The sequence below is a fragment of the Eptatretus burgeri genome, chromosome 13 (genome assembly GCF_056783735.1).
Source record: "Eptatretus burgeri isolate ZD-2024b chromosome 13, Ebu_testis_v1, whole genome shotgun sequence".
NCBI classification, from domain to species: domain Eukaryota; kingdom Metazoa; phylum Chordata; class Myxini; order Myxiniformes; family Myxinidae; genus Eptatretus; species Eptatretus burgeri.
Genome location: NC_140973.1, coordinates 80,593,968 through 80,617,238, shown reverse-complemented (window position 1 = coordinate 80,617,238; position 23,271 = coordinate 80,593,968). Strand labels below are relative to the sequence as shown.

At 41.2% G+C, this 23,271-nt stretch overlaps 1 protein-coding gene across 6 annotated transcripts in view; it reads left to right on the top strand.

Moving 5' to 3' along the window:
* Nucleotides 1-23,271, top strand: part of LOC147014901 (uncharacterized) — a 98,907-nt gene that overhangs the window by 23,241 nt on the left and 52,395 nt on the right. For 4 of the 6 annotated variants that reach the window (XM_085853335.1, XM_085853334.1, XM_085853333.1 and 1 more), the window contains exons 1-4: nucleotides 7,714-8,068; nucleotides 8,872-8,964; nucleotides 9,448-9,507; nucleotides 10,934-11,035. In XM_085853335.1, the coding sequence (XP_085709461.1) occupies nucleotides 7,758-8,068; nucleotides 8,872-8,964; nucleotides 9,448-9,507; nucleotides 10,934-11,035 (566 nt within the window). In that variant the 5' untranslated portion in view covers nucleotides 7,714-7,757. The other 2 variants (XM_085853338.1, XM_085853339.1) reach the window with 2 other exon arrangements.

Below are 23,271 nucleotides of genomic sequence, written 5' to 3'. Positions count from 1 at the left end.
CAAAACTTACCCATAACGTATTCAACGTGTGCCAGCGTTTTAGAAAAAAATTTCAAAAATCGGCATACGTTGGCTAAAACGTCAAGGTGTGGACTGGGCCTTTAACGAGAGAGGGAGCACTCGGTAGGGTGCAAAACCTCCGCCGCCAATACTGCAAGGTCACTCAAGTGAACCTTATATCCTCTTCATTCAAGTTGACGTCAACAGTGCTCACAGAGTTATAGTTTGCAACTTTCCCTTTTACTTTTAACTTTTACATTCTCAATTCATTCGTCATAACTAGATTCCTTGAGACAGAAATTGATTTTACGTGGGTATATCCACCTGAAGTTCCAAAATCAGCCGCAATTATAATTTTGGCATGTTTTTTGGTGGAAATCACTTATAACATGTAGAAATGCAAAAAAAAAAAAATCGAAATTTTGTTGAAAAAAAAGTTGCAAAAATTTTTTTTTTTGGGGGGGGGGGGGTGGTTGGAAATCACTTAAAACATGTAGAAATACAAAAAAAAATTCAAATATTTTTTCAAAATGGCCGCCACAGCGGCCTTATTGGATTTTGGACCAGTCCAAAATCTACTGGCATGATCATTGGACCATACCTAATCCACCCACCAAGTTTCGTCGAAATCCATCGAGGAGTTTTTCCGTAATACTGTTCACAAACAAACAAACAAACAAACAGAAAGGGGTGAAAACAGTAACCTCCGATCTTCGATGGCGGAAGTTAATAAATCAAATACGCTGGGCCAGGCTGGGTTATGCCCGATGTATAAATTAAGTCGCAAATGATGACATGAAACCAGCCTCTCATTGTTGAGGCATTATGGTTTTTTATCTGATGCGGCAATAAATCTTAACATTTTTGAATGAGAGTCTTCTGCATATATAACATGGTGGGGAAAATATAATATTGTTGCGAATTCGCGCCCGCCGGCGTGCGATCGGCCACGTAATTCGAATCGTGGCACGTCGCCCACCGGAACGGACAATTCAGTCGTGATCCTCTCGGAACAACGCCGGGAGCTAGTCACGGGTGGGGGTTTAACCTCACCACGATCGTGCCAATTGCCCACCCGCGCAGGATAGGGTCGCTCGCCAAATTCGATCTACTTAAGTACCTGCGCGAGTGGTCGACCGGGCGATCGTACCACGCCACAGGCCGACTACGGACACGAACCGTTTAAGCGGTCCGTTCCGTGCTCCAGTGATAACCGAGCGGTGTTATCGTCGGCCTTGACGGTTCCAATTAATTACTGGGATGTTGAACCCACTACGAACCCCTTACGTGATGCAAGATGGAGAGTCCAACAAAGGAAAGGACGCAGCAAAACGGGGAACAAGTTCACACAATGAATGCACTTTATTCACACACACACAGACAAGCACGTATCCACAGCAAAAGAAAAATGAACATAAAAGGAAAGAAAGAGTTAAAACTGAATACGCGTACACGCGGCAACACTTAACCAGTTTTACTTCAAGGACAGGCGCCGCCACCCACAGTCATTTACACAAACCCAAAGGAAAAGAGAAAGTTGCGACTTCCCTGCACGCATCGTCCAGCATCGCGTCCTTGACCTCAAATCCGAGCCTCCCCTAATGTGGTCTGCGACTTGCACCTCGCGCCGGCACGTGTAGCCACTCCGCGCCACGAACGGGGCTTCCGGCACCTGGCAGAAGGCTCGCCCTCTCCCGCTGTAGACGGCGACAGGGCCCAGGACGAGGATGCGCCGACTCGACTCCCTCCAGCTGGACTCGTAGGAGAACTCTCTGAAGAATTCGTCGACGAACGAACCACCAACAGCAACAACCACACGCAGACGAGCGAAGAGGAAGAGGAAGAGGAGGAGGAAGCGAGTAGAGAGAGAGAGAGAGAGAGAGAGAGAGAGAGAGAGAGAGAGAGAGAGAGAGAGAGAGAGAGAGAGAGAGAGAGAGAGAGAGAGAGAGAGAGAGAGAGAGAGAGAGAGAGAGAGAGAGACACAGAGAGAGAGAGAGAGAGACACAGACACACCCGCCCGTGTTCGTCCTTTATAGTGCGGGGCTCCGCCCTTCGCTCCGCCCAATTTTCGGCTCCACCCTCCTACGAGAGGGTTCTCGAAAAGGGGCGTTCCCTCACCCTGACTGCCTCACGCTGTTCATTCACCAATCGGCGGCGAGCTGCCTTTCCCCCTTCCCTCACACCAAGCGTGGGGAAGAATGGCGGGAAAAGCCCACCAGCATCGTTGGCTGTTTTTTGTTTGTTTGAAATAAAAGATAGAGAAAGAAAAACGACTAACTGAAGGATCGCAGCCCGAATGGATCACATAAATTCCCTCTATACAACGGGTTTGGGCTAACTACACATGTACCTATCGAGATATCTCACCTGAGGGCCCTTTATGGTGTAATGCGAATTTCCACAGCCATAACAATATTATAGTGGTGATGAAAAAAAAAAATAATGGTGACAGCCTCTACAATTTTACAATTAACTGTGACATATACTCCTTCAGACCCGCCGTCATCCATGGGATTCCTGTGCGGAGCACGGGTATCCCTGCTAATATGTGTATATGTGTGTGTGTGTATGTGTGTCTGTGTATATATGTGTATATGTGTATATGTGTGTATGTGTGTGTGTGTATATGTGTATATGTGTATATGTATATATGTGTTTATATGTGTAGATATGTGTGTGTATGTATGTGTATGTGTATGTGTGTATGTATGTGTATGTGTTTTGTGTGTTTATTTGTGTATCTATGTATGTATATATGTGTGTTTGTGTATATGTATATGTGTATGTGTGTATTTATATATGTGTGTGTGTGTGTGTGTTTGTATATATATATATATATATATATATATATATATATATATATATATATATATATATATATATATATATGTTTGTATGTGTGTGTATATATATGTGTATGTGTGTATGTGTGTATGTTTGTATGTGTTTAGTATGTCTGTAAATATGTGTATATATGTGAATGTGTATATATGTGTATGTGTTTAGTATGTCTGTAAATATGTGTATATATGTGAATGTGTATATGTGTATGTGTATGTATTTCTGTGTATGTGTGTATGTGTATGTGTATGTATATATGTATATCTGTATATGTGTGTATGTGTATGTATATATGTATATGTGTGTGTGTGTGTGTGTGTGTGTGTGTGTGTGTGTGTGTGTGTGTGTGTGTGTGTGTGTGTGTGTGTGTGTGTGTGTATATATATATATATATATATATATATATATATATATATATATATATATATATATATATATATATATATATATATATATATATATATATATATATATGTGAATGTGTGTATGTGTGTGTATGTATAAATGTGTATGTATATGTGTATATGTATGTATGTTTGTATATGTGTATGTATATATGTGTATATGTGTGTATGTGTATGTATATATGTATATGTGTGTGCATATGTATGTACGCGTGTATGTGTGTATATATATATATATATGTGTGTGTATGTATATATATATATATATATATATATATATATATATATATATATATATATATATATATATATATATATGTATGTGGTTGTGTATGTGTATGTATGTGTATATGTGTATATATGTGTGTATATGTATATATGTGTGTGTATATGTATATGTGTATATAAGTGTATATATGTGTGTATGTGTGTGTTATGTGTGCATATGTATATATGTGTATATATGTGTTTGTGTATGTGTATGTGTGTATGTTTATGTGTATATATACTTGTGTGTATATATGTGTATATATGTGTAAATGTGTTTATGTGTGATTGTCTATATGTGTACATGTGTGTATGTGTGTGTGTGTGTGTGTGTGTGTGTGTGTGTGTGTGTGTGTGTGTGTGTGTGTGTGTGTGTGTGTGTGTGTGTGTGTGTGTGTGTGTATGTGTGTGTTAGTCCAAGCGCGTCAAGCTCGGTTGGCCCTTGTTGTCATCCAGTTTGTGTGTCTGTCTCTCTGTCTGTCTGTTCCAGTTCCCCAGGCCATACGCTTGAACGGATTTTGATCAAACTTGGCCACAATGACTCCATCGTGATCGAGTTGTATCGTGTACAAGATGGGGTCTAAGCAACCACTGGTTGCCGAGCAACAGCAAAAAAACCTCTAAAATTGGTACTATGCCACTGTAAACCCTACTCGTCCAACAGTTTTCACTCAATGATCTTCATATTTGATAACTGTGATCTCTCATAAATCCTCCCAAAAAGTCTTAAACAGATTTTTGATTCTCACAATATTTTTCAAATGGCAACCCTTTGAATTTTTGACTTTTCTGAAAGTAAAATCATCATAACTCTAACAGTCATTAATGGATGTGATTTAAACTTCACACGTACATAGTACTCATTGAGAACTGCAACTTTCATCATTTGGGTGATGAGCTACCTCTCCTTCTTCCAAGATCAAAGGTCAAATTAGTGCAATTTCTGAAATTTCAAAATTTTTTTCACTCCAAACCCGACTCCTACAATTTTCACTGATCTTCAAATTTGATAACAATGATCTCTCATGGACCTTCCCCAAAAGTATGAAACAGATTTTTTTTTTTGCAATATTTTTCAAATGGCAACATTTTTAATTTTTGACTTTTCTGAAAGTACAATCGTAGTGTAGTCGAACACGTAGTCGAATCGTAGTGTAGAAATCATAAGTCGAACCGTAGTGAATGGATGTGAATGAAACTTTACAGTTACATAGTACTCAATGAGTACAACAACTTTTGTCATTATGACCTTGAGGTTAAAGGTCAAGGTCAGGGGTCAAATATCAGATCATCGATTTTCATGAAAATTTGAATCATGAAAAAGCCAATGCCAATACTGATGGTAGACCGTTGCTCTTTCCTACCCGGGGTACAAATTCAGACCCTATCTTCGCTGCCCTCATTTTAACGGATATTCAAAATCTCCGCAACCCAGAATGACCGATCTGAAATTAATTATTTATTCAAGAATTTAAATTCTGGAGTCTTCGGCACTCGAATGAAGACTTTGCTCCTTCAGGTTCGCCGGGCCTGCTCACCACTCGTCCTTGCAAGAAGTGCTCGTGCTGTCGCATGACGTCCGCACCCCGTCTCCCCCAGGCTTCTGCGCTGCTTCTCGCGATACCGGGGATTTGATTCACCCTCTGAGCTTGCTGAGAATATTTCGCTTGGATCATCTTCGCCTCCCGGCTTGTTTTGTGTGTTTGTGTGTGTCATGCTTTTTGTGTCGATTAATTAATTACGTACGATTTAAATGTATCTTTGAACCCTTAAAAATGCTGAGACCGCTTACCTTTTGACCTTTGAAGACCCTTTCAGACCTCCAAGATCCTTAAGACCCAAAATACCCAAAGGACCCTCAGACCAAAAAGACCACGAAGACCCGAACGAACCAAATGACCCCGAGGATTCAAACGACCCCAAAGACCGAAACAACTCGAAGACCCAAACAACCCTGAGAACACAAATGACCCTCAGGACTCAAAAGACCCAACAGACCTAAAAGACCCCAAAGACTCAAAAAGACCCTCAAGGAACCAAAACACAAAAGAGCTGAGGACCCCAAATACCCCCAAACACCTTCTTCCTCCCCTCCCTTCGAACCGAGATCTACAGGACGAAAAGACCTTGGAGACCCAAAAGACCCAGGGTATCCAAATGACCCCAAGGACCTTGAGGACCACGAGAACTCAAAATACCTCCAGGACCCAAAAGACCCAAAGGGACCAACTGGGATCCATAGAAATTCTGCATTATGTAAGATGTGACTTCAGGTCTCCAACCCCCCCCCCCTCACACACACACACACACACACACACACACACACACACACACACACACACACACACACACACACACACACACACACACACACACACACACACACACACACACACACACACACACACACACTCCCATTTCCTTCCCGCTCCCTTCCAACACTTATCCTTTCTGTGCCCCCCCCACCACCCCCGAACTGTGTACTCCCTCCCCTTTCTTCCTCAAGTTCTCAACTACCCTCAACCTCAAGTACTTACCCCCTTCCAACCCAAAATCCTCAATCCCCCCACCATTCCCAACGTCCCAATCTCCCTCTTCCAACTCCATGCAGCCCCACCCCTATCTCTCTATCCTCCCCTCCCCATTTCTTCCTGTTCTTAACAACTAGTTACACAGACACACAGGGAACTTTGGTACGTGAGAAGGACGTTCGGCCTGTCATGCCTGTGTTATTCCTGTTCCTGTTTGTAAAGAACAATGTGAAAAGTAAATAAAGATGGAACGTTAAATTCCCACTTCCCCCTTCCTTCCCTGATCCTGACTAAAATTTACGGGCCGGTGTTTGTGTGTTTGTTTGTTTATCTTACCAAAACCAAGTTTTTGCAAGATATGTTAGTCAGCTTGTATGTTTTTTTTGTTTGTTTTTGTTTGTTTGTTTGTCTGTAATCACGAATAAAAAATTCTGCAGAGCACAGTTATCATTGGAAATTTTTGTAACTTCGCATATCAGAGGCCTATAGAGGTCCCTTTCAGTGCACAAAATTTTGAAGGTCAAGGTCAAAGGTCAAGGTCACTTTGTCGCAAATCAGGGGAGTCGACGAAACCTTAATTTTTTTAGTAATTTTGATCGGATCGTCTTCAAACTTAATGGGAATATAGTTCATGGTTTGCCGCTCAGCTGATTAATTTTTGGTGGCGATTGGCCTTGACCTTCATGGTTAGCGCCTGAGGTCAAATATATTTGACCCCAAGGTCAAATTTTCAAGTTTTAGGAACCATATCGTGTAGTACCTCAAATTGAACACCTCGATGAGTGCTTTCTAGATATGTCAAGCTTGAGACATTATGACGTCATTTGGTGACGTTATGAGGCAAACGCATATTTTTCATGGTTACTCTGTAGAACGATTCTCATCGGAATCTCTTGTAGGCAGATATTCCTCAAGGAGTCACTCCTGGTGGATAGCAGCTCTGTTCACCTCAGTGTGACCTTAAAGAAGTCACACGTGGTCACCTTTTGGCAAGATACGGGTCACCCTGCGGGTGACATTGGTTTTTTATTTGTCACGTTACTCCCCATGTAGTTGTGGGCTGATTACATCCAGACTCGCTGCATCGGATCAGCATGACCCCATTGAGTGTGTGTGGGTGTTTTTAGGTCTTGGGAAGGAACGGAAATTCTCCATGTAAATGTGGGTCGTGTCGCCTCCAGGTCGGGGAGGGTATCACAAGTGTCCACCATTTCCCGTACAGTTTTCCTGTCCCCACGTTTTCCAGTGTCGTGAGGTGTTTTGAATTATTAACAGTCGGTATGTTTTTCTTTCATGCACGGAACTTGGTGGGTTATTATTTTTTTACTTTTTGCCTCCATACAACCGTCATGCCTATACACCGCCCAAATAATGCTCTGCGTCAGAACCACGTGTTGTATGTTTAGAACAAGATCGCCCTCGGAGAGGTCGTGGGGGGAGCGGATACTCTGCTAATGAGTTCATGGTGTCCGTGTACAACACCGTATATCATTTTCACGTCCGCGAAAATAGTGCGTCTTCTACGAAATTAGCGCGCGGCGTAAAGTCCTTGTCAATGGCGTGATTAAAAACAAATAGTGCAATCGCATTTTGGTGAAATCGCATCCGAGAGCGAGATTTGTGATCAAGAATTTCATTCAGTGTGAACGGAATCAGGGATTACGGTAAAACATGCAATGGAGACGTTCTCCTCACGTCGAGAATCGTTCGTTATATGATCGATTGTATTATAAATGGGAAATGTCGGGAAATAAATAACGACAAACGATCAAAAGTGCGAAACGGAACGAACGTTCTTCAAACATCGATTGGTTCACAAACGAACTCGGAATTCAATTCCATTTTGGAATCAAATTTGAACTGTGACATCAACAATGGGAGTGACGTCACAGAGCTCGCCCCAGCGTTCTTTGTTACAGTTGAAACATCGCTTCGAGAGGGAAGGACGTGTCTGTCTGTGTCGTGGATTTTATATTCTCTGAAGGTGTCAACATTCGGTCACGTGACACATCGATCACACACAAGGTTTGACTTCAGAGTGTGTGTGTGTGTGTATGTGTGTGTGTGTGTGTGTGTGTGTGTGTGTGTGTGTGTGTGTGTGTGTGTGTGTGTATGTGTGTGTGTGTGTGTGTGTGTGAATTTTGGTGAAGATACGACAAGCTTCATCCCCGAAGCGAATTTTTTAAGTGATTCTTCACCATTGACAGATGGGTCCAAAACTGTGTTTTGCATGATATCTCAAAAAGTTGTGGACGAGTTCTGACAAAACGATCTGGATGAGTTGGTTATGTCCAGATTTGGTTACGAGAACAAGCCGATTCGATTTTGGTTCAGGTCTGGATCCAGATCCGACCGATTAGTGGGATATAAGATGTAAACTATTCAGCTTTGCGGTGATATGTTTTCCTCCGAGTGCTGTTCCTTTTCACCAAGTTGTCACTCTATGAGTGATGTTTTTTTTGTAGTGTCGGTTGATGAAAGGAAATATTTGTTGAAATAGAGAATGTAATGATATCCACTTTATCACATTTGTACCAAGTTATTGATTTTTCAAAGCCTGGTGTTGGCTTCGTGGTTCAGGTGGTGGCTTGGGATCCTAGTTGGGATCTTAGGGTCCTGAATTCAAGCCCCATTGGCCGCTGAATTAATACACCAGGAGGTTGACTCGGCCTGTCATCATTCCAAGGTCGGCCAAATGAGTGCCAGTGTACTGGGAAGGGGGACACTGCATCAGCGGCATAGCCGCGTCCCAACCAATGATGCAACCAGCATCCACAGGCTGCACTCGATAGAGAGAGATTGATTTTTCGAGGACTGTTCTTTTTCAGGGAGGCAAAGATGAATGGGTGTCCAAACAGAGGTGTGGACGAGTCATTTTCATCTTCTTCACCAAATGAAACCACTCCTTGGACGCATCGCAAGTAAATCATTTTATTTTCCTCTTCGCTTTTTAGATCCTCATGGAGGATCTCTAAATCTTACTCACGTTGTTGTTCTTCATCTTCTTCTTGTGGACTTTTTTATTTCACAGCTTACAGTTTTCATCGAAATTTACTGAAACTTGGCATATATATGTAAAAATACTCTGCGCAGACAGTAACCATCTCCGATTTTGAAAATTCCTCCGAGAAAAAAAGTTATGATGGCAAAATATCTCCTCTAATGGAAATCGCCTAAAAAATTATCTCCGAAACTAGGCAAGCTTTTTGAACTCTGTTTGCGGGAATCGAGCGGGGCATTAGCACAGATAATTATTTATCGCAAACCTGATACATCACAATGACGTCATAATCGTTTTTATGACGTCATCATTAAGAGGACAAGGATCTTAACAAGCCTTTTTTTGGATTTATCGATCTCAGAAAATGTACATTATATTGACTTTTCAATCTTTCACAACTTAGACACTGGTTCAGAAGATGCGGAAAGAGGAGGAAGGGTCGTGATGATATTACACAGACCATGTAAGTGAAAGAAAATATCTCTTCTGGATGTCGTGTCATGAAATGTACTTAAGCAATCAGAATGGTATTCCTTCAAGGAAATGAAAGCTATCCTGTCGTATCTCAATCACATTTTGCTCATGAATTGTTTTCTGCAGCATAGATGACATCATTGGAAGTTTCAGTGCTTGGGGATTGCTGCGAAGTGTTTGCGATGAGTTGTTTAGCCTGGGTTGGAATCGTGCCCCAGATGTTGCTGGTCATTCTGGTGTTTTGCATGAATGGTGTGGACGTGAAGCTAGACGACCATCGTCCAGCGCTATGGATGTTGGTGGGCATTAAAGATCCCATTATGTCTTTTGCAAAGAGATGGCGAGTTATCGCTGATACCCTGAACAAATTACAAATTATTTCCAAACAAAAATTGAGACTACCCAACCTGTTTGTGAAAGATGTTGGCCACAACCATTTACAGTCTACACCCCACCCCCCCATTGACACTTAATGAGAGCAGATTTTGATGCGGTCGATACAAATGGGCATCAGATTTGAAGTCTTTGGCCAAGTTTCATCAAATTCATATATTTGGTTCAAGCGATAATGACTGCATTTTCCAGACTCACTGACAGACCTACAGACACTGCTCAATCACATCAGCTCACTGGACTAAAGTCCAGGTGAGCAGAAAATGAAAAGCTGAAATGTCTCGAGCCAAGAAGTATTCAACCCCTTTGCTGTGGCACTCTAAATTTAGCTGAGGTGGATCACATTTCCCTTGATCATCCTTGAGATGTCTCAACAACTTGATTGGAGTCCACCTGTGATCAATTCAATTTATTGGACATGATTTAGAAAGACACACACCTTTCTCTATAAGGTCCAACAGTTGACAGTGCATGTCGGAGCAGAAACTCTCCCATTAAGTCCAAGGAATTGCCTGTAGAACTCCGAGATATAATTGTGAGGAGGCAGAGATCTGGGGTGGAGTATAAAACAATTTCTGGAGTGTTGAGAGTTCCCAAGAGCACAGTGAGATCCATCATTAGGAAATGGAAAGAATATGAAACTACCCGGACTTTTCCGAGAGCTGGTCGTCTGACCAAACTGAGCAACTGGGCAAGAAGGACCTTGGTCAGGGAGGTGAGCAAGAACCATGAACATTCGGACAGAACTACAGAGTTCCTTGGCTGAGATGGCAGAACTTTCTGGAAGGACAACATTATCTGCAGCACTTCACAAATCTAAATTAAATCCTTTTAAATTCAGGCTTAAACAACAACAAAATGTGAAAAAGTCAAGGAGTGTGAATGCTCTGAAGGCGGTGTACGTACATCATTGCAATGCCAGTTGTTGAAAGGAAAGATCTGTTGAAATGAAACATGTACATGATATCTGGTTAAGCACATTTATACCAAGTTGTAGATTGAGGAGGACTATTCTTTTTCAGGGAACCAACGATGAACCAGTCTCGTGGTTCACAAGATGTACGTGTGACGCAGTCATCACAATCTACTGTTCCAAAGAAAACCACTCTTTGGGACATTGTGAAGTAAATCATTTTATTTTCCTTCTCTTCACTTTTTAAAACCTTTTTTTGGGGATACATCTACCTCGGAAAATGTACAATAATTTGACTTTTGTATCTTTTCAACTTGGGCATAAACACAGAAGACGTGACATGAATCGTTCAAGCAATAGAAATAGTATTGTTTGAATGAAATTAAAGCGAATCCTGTTGTATCTCGTGTCGTGTTCCATCTGCTTGGAAGTCAGCTAACATCAGCTTCATCAAACATGCTTGCTGCATAAATCTTTGTATGGTGTGAGCAAAGATCATTTCTGGTTTGCCGTGAAGCTTAGTGTTGGATGCTTTGGTTTGAACCTCCGTTGAACCCTCTGAACCTTAACGGCCATTTTCCAGCCGCTATTCAAACCTCCATATGCCCGATCGGCTGATTTACCAGCCAGAATTCAAACTTACAGTGATCCGAGCAGCTGGATGGTTCTCCACGGAGCCCAGGTGGGGGAGCCAAAAGTCCAAGGTGCTCAGGGTTGAAAGTGTCAAAACGAGTGTCTTGAAACGTTTGGGAAATTTCGAATTATTCCAACTCGGATTTTAACATCACCTCCTGCATATTATCAAGTTGTTTCAACTTTCTTTCGATAAGATGATAAGGAAAAGTACCTGTCACTACACTGACTTATTTAATCAAAATACAGCATGTTGTACTTCACAAACATTCTGCTCTATTTACTCTGTAATTTGCTTGAGGGCATCTTCCATCTGTGTGGAAATCAGCTAAATCACCATCAACCTTTCGTACTGTGTGTATGTATATGTGTATATATATATATATATATATATATATATATATATATATATATATATATATATATATATATATATACATACATACATATATACATATATATATATATACACAGTATATAAATGTATATATGTAAATTTGTATATATATATATATATATATATATATATATATATATATATATTGTTGTAGAATTCCCGCCCGCCGACGTGCAAATGACCGCGTCTAACCAATAGCAGTCACTTCGCCCACCAAACGGACAATCCAGTCGTGACTTTCTGGAACAACGCCAGAAACCAGTCACGGGTGGGTTTTTAATCCCACCACAACCTTGTCCGCACTCTACCCGCGCTACAGGGTCCGATCGCCAAATCTTCGATTTACCTAATTATTCGCGCAGGTAGGTTACCGAGAGATTGTATCTCAATGGGACGGCTTGGAAACGAGCCGCTTAAGTAGCTCGCTTCCTTTTGGGATAACCGAGCGGAGTATTATCGCAAAGTCCCGTTGGACCCGATTCTATTTATCGGCTATTTAAAAACCAACTAATATTCCGCATTACAAGATGGCATTTCAATGAGGGAATGGACGCAACGAACAGGTTTACATTCACACAAGGACATTTATTATAATAAAGCACGTATGCAATTAAACAAGGCAAAACACGAATGCAATTATACAAGCAACAAAAGCACGACAAAAGAACTACAACCGTCTACTTATTATGGACAGTCACTTGCACTTAACAGCAGTTCCTACTTATTAGACAGGCTCACGGACACACGTACGCACACACACCCAATAAATGGTGGCAGAGGCCTTTAATAACGAGCTCCAGCTCGGGGGACAGGTGAGCTGAAACTCAGAGCCTATCTCTAACCTCTCCACCTCATGTGGTCTTCAAGTTGTTCGGACCCGGGCTCCAGCGAGAGTGAGCTGGATCCAATCGCCGAGCCGCGATCCTTCCCGAGCTACCGCGAATCCTCCCACGCTTCTCAACACGTGCTGGTGAGACGAGGCGCCGATCCTTCCCGTCGATGCGTCGCTTCCCCAAGGAACCACCTCCACGAAGAGGTTGATGAGTCACACCAAGCCGGGAACCAAAATGGAGAACAAAGAGCTCCACGAACCAAGAAGAAGAAGCCACCACTCGCAGCTCGAGCCGAGCGACCGGCTTAACTTCCTTCCAAACAGGGCAGCTTGAAGCAAAAAGCTCTCCTGAGCCAAGCAGTAGCCGAAGGTCACGGAACCGTCAAAGCAAAAGGCTTCCGAAGGCCTCAAACCTAACGCAAGCCAAGCAGGACCCGACGGTCTGCTAAACGACTACTCTCAACTCCCTTCTCCAACTCTGCTCTCCAACTCTGCCCAACACAAAAGAAAAGATCCCCTCTTATCCTTCTCCGCCCCCTTCCTCCACGCCCGGCGTGACTCATGCCCTCGTGATCCATCCCCCCCCCCCCCGCTCAACCACGGGTGGGAGGGAGTTGTTGACATCATGAGTCACGGGACGGCAGGGTTCTTCCTCTTCGCAGAAGAGAAGGAGGGATGTTTCCATTGTTCGTTCCCTGACTATTAAATCGATCCACAGCACATCTAATCGATTTCGGAACATTCAAACAATGAAATGTGAGCTATCTCGGGAACAAGCGCTTATCGACATAGCTGTCTAAAGGAACCTGTATGTTGTGTACAATCGAATTCCCAAATTCATACCAATATGTATATATGTAAATATGTATATGTATGTATATATATATATATATATATATATATATATATATATATATATATATATATATATATATATATACATATATATGTATATGCACCGGGCGTAGTGGCGTGCGCCTGTAATCCGGCTACTCGGAGGCTTGGGTTGGAGGATTGCTTGAGGACGGGGGCTCTGCACTGGGCAGGGTGTAGAGCAGCCTGGAATCATGGCGAAATCCAAATCCTGATCCCTGTGTCGTAAGAGGCGACCAGGGTTGCGTCAGGAAGGGCATCCGGCGTAAAACCTGTGCCAAATCAGTATGCGGATCATAACGGATGATCCGCTGTGGCGACCCCTAACGGGAGCAGCCGAAAGATGAACAACATATATATATATATATATATATATATATATGTATATACATGTTTATTGTATATATGTAAATATATATATATATATATATATATATATATATATATATATATATATATATATATATATGTATAAATGTAAATATGTATGTATGTGAATATGTGAATATGTATATGTGTATATATGTATATATGTGATTATGTATATATGTATATCTGTAAATATATGTATATATCTCTTCTTCTTCTTCTTCTTCTTCTTTCGGGGTCGCCACAGCGGATCATCCGTATGACCCGCATAGTGATTTGGCACATGTTTTACGCCGGATGCCCTTCCTGACGCAACCCTGGTCCCCTCTTACAACACAGGGATAATATATAAATATATAGAAATATATATATATATATATATATATATATATATGTATATATATATATATATATATATATATGTATATATATACTGTGTATGTCTGTGTAATATATATATATATATATATATATATATATGTATATATATATATATATGTATATATATACATATGTATATATATATATATATATATATATATATATGTATATATATATATATATATATATATATATATATGAATATATGTATATATATATATATATATATATATGTTTATGTATATATATGTTTATTTATATACATATATATATATATATATATATATATATATGTATATAAACTTGGTCAATACATCATTATGCCAACAAGATTCGCCGGCCATGAAATGAAAATGTTTGTTACTGCTCTTGGGCCTTACTGGCCTTAAATGCAGTGAATAATATATAATAATATTAATACCCTGACCAAATTACCTTGTGACCGAATTACCGTGACCAAATTACCTTGTGACCGTTTTACCGTGACCAAGTTTCCCGTGACCAAATTTTCTGTGACCAAATTACCGTGCCCCAGAAATATATGTGTATGTGTGTATGTGTATATATTTGCGTATATATGTATATATATATATATATATATATATATATATATATATATATATATATATATATATATATATATATAGTTGAAAGTGTCTGTTTGTGTGTTTGTGTGTTTGTCTGTGACCTATGCACTCGAAGTACCGGACTGATCCTCACCAAACTTCACATGCTGACAGAACATGTACCCAGGAGTGTCCCGATGTAAAAGAATTGTACTTCCGACTTCCGGTTTCCGAATTATGACGTCATCACTTGATTTCGTAACGTTAATTTTTCAAGTTCAGCCGATTGACATGGGGCCAACGCCATTTGCAATAGAATGAAAAAAATAGTGCTGCAGTTAATTCCGAATTCCCGTTTCCGAATTATGACATGCATTCGACACACTTATCATCGGCCCTATTCACATCAACAAACGCCTCTTTTAATGCATGATTAACACAAGTCATATTTTATTGTACATACAGGTAGTCGTTGACTTACGACCACGATCGGTTCCGACTGACCAAGTCTTAAGTCGATTTGGTCGTAAGTCGACCAACCTTTATTTATAGTGTACAGGCCTATGCAAAAATTTCCGTATGTATATTATACTGCATAATGATATAATAATCATCTGTACGTCATATTTTATTAACATTTTCTTTGTTCATTATTGTTATAACCATGGTTATAAAAACCATTTTTATTGTTACTGTATAACGTTTTTACATCCGTCAGGTTTAAGTCAAACACTGCATACGACAGTACAATTGGTTTAATATTTGCAAAAACATACAAAAATACAAAAAAATAGAAAACATTTTACAGAAGTTACAAAACGTACTAAATTAAAAAATACAAAACATAAAAAAATACAAAACGGATTGTTTCAACGCCAGATTCCCATCATGGAATCGCCTGCGCTTGGGCGGTTTGCAAAACACGGAATGGATCTCGCACGCAGCGTCCCACAGAGCCGGCGCGGTTCCCGAAATAATTCCGTCCGTCTCATTTGGCTCATTAATGAAATAGACTTCTAGCCTTCTTCTGCACAGTAAAAAGGCTAAAAGGTGTCCGTTTTTGGATCTGTTCTTCCATCCAACCATGCAGCAATTTCTCCATTTCGTGGATGGGCCCGGTCTGTTGCGTCATTATAACTGTCGATCGCATGGGTGCAGAACCTTTCATGAACATTTACTATTCTATCATGTGCACGCGTTGAGTATGAAGCTCATTGATTTCTATCTTGCGAATATTAAATGTTGTGCGGTGTATAAACACGATCAGGTTTGATTTCTATCTTGAGAATAAAAGATAATTGAATAAATAAATAAATAAACACTTCCGGTCATGATCTCCCGGCGTGCATCATTCCCCATGACAAAAAGCCGGAAGCAAAAGGGTCATAGCCGACGATTCGGATTACAAATTGCCAGGGTATTGTGTTGTTGTTGTTTCCTATTCTCTCATGTGCACGCGTTGATTATGAAGCTCACTACGTTCGCTATTATACACATTTTGTTGAGAACAGTAGTGGATCAATACATGCTGCCTCACCCAATATGTTCATATTTTATGTACACATGCGGTGCAGAGACCGTCTTATTTTTCCTCACCAAATATAGACGATACGGCGTCCATGGTATTGGATACACTATCATAGGCCTTATTTACATCAACAAAAACCTATAGAGGTCGTATATTATACACATTTCCTTGAGAACAATAGTTCATCAGTATAAGTACATGCTGCCTCACATCAATAGAGGTCTTCTAATATACACTTTCGTTGAAGCGGAGATATTTTCCCTGAGCAATTCCTCATCAAGCAGGTTTCCTCATCAAATCCTCACCAATTCCTCATCCATTTCTGATCCATTTTGCATCCATTCCTCATCATCAAGCATTTACCTCAGCAATAGGACCAGTACCTCTATCAGGAGATCGTGCTAAAATAGAGTGACGATTTACTTTTGTATAGTGGCAAAAGGTTGGTTGTGCTCATTCCTGCGGACCCCAGTGAAAATTGCTGGAACTCCCGAACTTTTTGAGCCGGACCCGTGCGTTTCGTCGCAGGGCTCTCGGGACTAATTGGCCTCCCCAGTTGGCAGCGGATCCCCTTGCGAGGACTCCCGTGACCTGAGTTGTAGGGGATAGTCCCCCGACGAGTTGCCCCGAGCACAACCACCACACATAAAATTAATCCACACATTAATACATTACAGTAATATTTTGATAATTTTAATAAATTAATGATGCCTCCTAAAAAGCGAGGAAGCAGCATTGGGAGAAAAACGCCACACGCGAAGACTGTGAGAGCGTCACGAGATGTCGAGACCGAAGAGAAAACGACATCAAGGCGTCAAAGAGACCGGTCGCGTTTGGCAGCTGCTCGGCTTGCAGAGAACGAGCCGAAGCGTTCGCGCCGAAGCGTTCGCCAAGCAACCACAGCAGCGTGAGCAGCAGAGCTGCCTGAAGCTACGGACACTCGATGCAGAAGCGATCGCCAAGCAACCGCAGCCGCGAGAGCAGCAGAGCTGCCTGAAGCTACGGACGATGGACGCCGAAGCAAACAGTTGCATTCAGCTGTCAATAGAGCCGGCCCTTTCAAATCATTGAAATTGGAAAGAGAAGCCTTTCACTATAGACCACATAATAAGTATCAATTGATCCCTATACTTCAAATAGGTGGGATGGATGAGATCTGCCATCATTGTGGGGCAAGAAAATTCAAAAAAGAACCTCCTGGTATGTGTTGCAGTGGAGGGAGAGTGAAAATCACTGATATATACGAACCACCACAACCGTTGAAGTCTCTGTTGGATGGTACATCTGCCCACTCACAACATTTCCGAGGCAATATCAGGAGGTATAACTCGTGCTTCCAAATGACATCATTTGGAGCTGAAGAAGTTACGTTACCGGGCTACTTCCCTACGTTCAAGGTTTGTGGGCAAATATATCATCGAGCCGGGGCCATTTTGCCACAACCCGGAGAAGAACTGAAGTTTCTTCAGATCTATTTCATGGGCGATCACAATCAGGAAGCTCAACGTAGGTGTGGCGTTGTTGAAGATATCCATCTCGAGTTGGTTTTGCACTTGCAAAAGATGTTGCATGAAACTAACAACATCGTAAGAAGTTTCAAAACAGCCTTAGAACAGGCTCCCAGTGAAGACATGAGGGTTGTAACTCATGCTGATAGAACTCCTGCTGGAGAGCATGAGAAAAGATACAACGCCCCACAAGTAAATGAAGTGGCCATCGTCATCATTGGGCAAGAATTCAATCAGCGTGACATCGTCATACACTGCAGAAATGACCTACTGCAGAGAATCAGTGAGACACACCGCTCCTATGATGCCCTGCAGTACCCGTTGATTAACTGGGAAGGACAAGATGGTTCTTGCTTCCAAATATGGCAGTTCAATCCCACGACCGGACTAATGAATGTTGGAAAAAAAGTATCTGCTAATGATTACTATGCATACAGAATCATGCACAGGAAAAATAGTTTCAATATTATTTTGTGTTGTCGCCAATTGTTTCGCCAGTATATAGTTGATATGTGTGCAAAGATTGAGTCTGAACGACGACTATTCATCAGAACTCATCAGCAGCAGTTACGCGTGGCTGATTTTATACATCTCCGTGATTCTCTAACCAATGACGGCCATGCAAATGTTGGTCAATTAGTTATATTACCATCATCATTCACTAGTGGACCACGGTATATGGCAGAACGCACTCAAGATGCAATGACCTATGTTCGAACTTTTGGAAGACTGGACCTTTTCATAACTTTAACCTGTAATCCTCAGTGGCAGTTGTTGATAATAAATATAAAATATGTTGATAATAGTTGTTGATAACAACCTGAACCCGTCGTTGTTGATAATAAATGGATAGTTCCATATGTCCCATTACTCTCCACTATTTTCAATGCCCACATCAACGTTGAGTACTGCAATAGTGTAAAAGCCAGAAATTGTCAAAGAACTATTACCAGGACAAGTCGCACATGACCGACATGATCTAATAGCGAGAGTCTTTCAGAGGAAAGTGATTCTGTTGATAGATCTCATGACGAATTTTAACGTGTGTGGGTCTGTTGCTCCCTACATGTATACCATAGAATGGCAAAAACGTGGTCTTCCACACGTACATAGCCTTTTTTGGCTCAGAGAAAAACTTAGACCCACCCAGATTGACTCAGTCATTCGCGCTGAATTGCCCAACCCAGAAGAGGATCCGTTTTTGTACGCTATTGTGAAAGGTCATATGATCCATGGTCCATGTGGTGTAATAAATAGCAAGGCACCCTGCATGAGAAATGGAAAATGTGGAAAGAGGTTCCCTAGAGAACTCCTCCACGAAACGCAGTGGGATAAAGATGGATATCCGTTGTATCGTCGGCAGGCACCTGATGGTGGATTTGAAACAACGGTTAAAGTTCACGGTATTCCTGAACCCGTCGCTGTTGATAATAAATGGATAGTTCCATATATCCCATTACTCTCCACTATTTTCAATGCCCACATCAACGTTGAGTACTGCAATAGTGTAAAAGCTATCAAATACATATGCAAATACATTCACAAGGGCAGTGATCAAGCTGTAGTAACCATTGAGAGAAACGACATCAACCAGGTTCAAAAATATGAAAATGGTCGAGATATATATATATATATATATATATATATATATATATATATATATATATATATATATATATATATATATATATATATATATATATGCAGCAATGAAGCCATATGGAGGATATTGAACTTCCCCATTACTGGCAGGTTTCCTCCAGTTATTCACCTGACAATTCACCTTGAGAACGGACAGAGAGTTTATTTTACAGATCAAAATGTCCAACAACGAGCAGAAGAACCTCCAATTTCTAACTTACTGGAATTTTTCAAACTATGCAAAATTGATGACTTTGCTCGAACTCTACTGCACGCTCAGGTGCCAACGTATTTCACTTGGAACTCGAGTCAGAAACGTTGGAACAGGAGGAAGCAAGGTTCAGAAGTTCCAGGATATCCTGGTATTTACAAATCTGATGCATTGGGTCGAGTGTACACAGTACATCCCAATAATTTTGAGTGTTTCTGCGTCCGCCTCCTCCTGCATGTGAAACGAGGTCCAGTGAGTTTCATAGTATAGACCTGAGAACAGTGGGGGCAAATTTTCAGCACATTCCGTGAGGCTTGCAATCTCCTCGGACTCCTAGAAGACGATGCCGATTGGAACGCCACTCTTGAAGAGGCAACTGTTTCTCAATCCCCATCGACCATGAGGTATCTATTTGCTGTTATGATAACTGTGTGTGAGATGTCAGATCCCAAGAGCCTATGGGACATTCACAAAGAGGCCCTCTGTCTGAAGATGTAAAAAACAGAGTCCAAAGAGAACATCCCCAAGAGGACATCCAGTACACACCAGATATGTTCAATGAGGCTCTGATATACATTGAAGATTTGGTATTATACATGAGCGGGAAAGATTTAACTAAGTGGGGACTTCCCTCTTCTAATAGGTCTGAAAGCGCAACCATCAGTAGAGAATGGTTCCGTGAAACAAACTACAACACAGATACTCTCGCAAAGTTTGTTTCTGACAATGAGCCGCTTTTGCTTGCTAAGACGAGGAGCCAGAAAAAGATCGCATTAGCCGTTGCTTCATCCGGTATAGCTGCAACACTACTTTCAGGTGGCCACACAGCGCATTCTGCTTTCAAATTGCCTCTCGACTTAGCGACAAAGGAATATCCGGTTTGTGGCATTGGCAAACAAACTGAAGCAGCAAAAGTGCTGAAGAATTGCGACCTCATAGTTTGGGATGAAGGTACGATGTCGCCTAAGGATGTATTGGAAGCATTAGATAGAACTATGCGAGATTTAAGAGGAGTAGACCTGCCTATAGGTGGAGTTATGCTGGTTATTTCTGGCGATTTCAGACAAACTTTACCTGTAGTACCCCGTGGCACTCCAGATGATGAAATGAAAGCCAGTATAAAATCTTCATACCTCTGGACATTCGTACAAACTATCCATCCAACAACAAATATGAGGGTCAAATTATATGGTGATTTCGATGCTGGCAATTTCGCACAATTACTTCTCAAACTTGGAAATGGTGAAATCCCGAACAAAAATGATGTAATATCTATTCCCGATGACTGTGGTACAATAGTTTCATCTATGGAAGAATTAGAGGCTCATGTGTATCCCAATTTAGCGACTAATTACAAAAACATGCAGTGGCTCTGTGAAAGAACAATCCTGGCTCCACTTAATGAAACAGTCCGTGTAATAAACCATCAGTTATTACAAGTAGTTCCAGGCGAACAACATAGTCACAAGCCTATTGACACCACACTGGATACTGAGCAAGCCGTACATTATCCCACAGAATTTATAAACTCATTGGAATTACCAGGATTGCCTCCGTACAATCAATCGTTAAAAATTGGATGCCCCATTATGTTATTACGTAATCAAGATGCACCAAAACTTTGCAACGGAACAAAACTGATTGTGAAAAGACTACTACCACATGTTATTGAGGCCACTATCATGACAGGATGTGCGAAAGGAGAAGATGTATTCATTCCGCGAATTCCACTCATTCCATCAAATTCAACGATTGAATTTAAGAGACTACAGTTTCCTGTATGCCTGTGCTTTGCGATGTCTATCATTAAGGCACAAGGACAGTCATTGAAAGTAGCAGGGTTGGAATTATCCACTCTTTGCTTTTCCCATGGTCAGCTATATGTGGGATGCTCCAGAGTGGGATCATCGGAGGCTTTATACATATTGGCCCCAGAGGGGAAGACATCAAATATTGTTTATCCTCGAGCACTCCACTAAAATTATTGAGCTACTTCAGTTATTTCATAAACGGGAATAGGATGTGCGATGAAGGAAATACATGTTGCTGGTGAAAAATAAAAATGGTGGTGGGAAATTAAAAAAATGGTGGTGGTGGTTTGTATATATACATATTACAGATATAAATAGAATGGTAATGGCGTATGGCGTATGGCGTATGGCGTATGTGTATAATATTATATAATTAAATGGTTATGGGCTATGTAGATATTTTATAGAATGGTTATGGGTGTAGGTACGTTGTAACTTCGTATACATAATATAACATAATTTTTATCTGGATAACGGACGTAAACTCGAGGGGGAGCACTCATTAGAGTGCAAAATCTCCGCCGCCAATACTGCGAGGTGACTCAAGTGAACCTGATATCCTATTCATTCAATTTGACGTCAATAGTTTGCAACTTTCCCTTTTACTTTTAACTTTTATATTCTCAATTCATTCGTCATAACTAGATTCCTTGAGACAGAAATTGATTTTACGTGGGTATATCCACCTGAAGTTCCAAAATCAGCCGCAATTATAATTTTGGCATGTTTTTTGGTGGAAATCACTTATAACATGTAGAAATGCAAAAAAAAAAAATCGAAATTTTGTTGAAAAAAAAGTTGCAAAAATTTTTTTTTGGGGGGGGGGGGGGTGGTTGGAAATCACTTAAAACATGTAGAAATACAAAAAAAAAATCAAATATTTTTTCAAAATGGCCGCCATAGCGGCCTTATTGGATTTTGGACCAGTCCAAAATCTAATGGCATGATCATTGGACCATACCTAATCCACCCACCAAGTTTCGTCGAAATCCATCGAGGAGTTTTTCCGTAATACTGTTCACAAACAAACAAACAAACAAACAGAAAGGGGTGAAAACAGTAACCTCCGATCTTCGATGGCGGAAGTTAATAAATCAAATACGCTGGGCCAGGCTGGGTTATGCCCGATGTAGAAATTAAGTCGCAAATGATGACATGAAACCAGCCTCACATTGTTGAGGCATTATGGTTTTTTATCTGATGCGGAAATAAATCTTAACATTTTTGAATGAGAGTCTTCTGCATATATAACATGGTGGGGAAAATATAATATTGTTGCGAATTCGCGCCCGCCGGCGTGCGATCGGCCACGTAATTCGAATCGTGGCACGTCGCCCACCGGAACGGACAATTCAGTCGTGACCCTCTCGGAACAACGCCGGGAGCTAGTCACGGGTGGGGGTTTAACCTCACCACGATCGTGCCAATTGCCCACCCGCGCAGGATAGGGTCGCTCGCCAAATTCGATCTACTTAAGTACCTGCGCGAGTGGTCGACCGGGCGATCGTACCACGCCACAGGCCGACTACGGACACGAACCGTTTAAGCGGTCCGTTCCGTGCTCCAGTGATAACCGAGCGGTGTTATCGTCGGCCTTGACGGTTCCAATTAATTACTGGGATGTTGAACCCACTACGAACCCCTTACGTGATGCAAGATGGAGAGTCCAACAAAGGAAAGGACGCAGCAAAACGGGG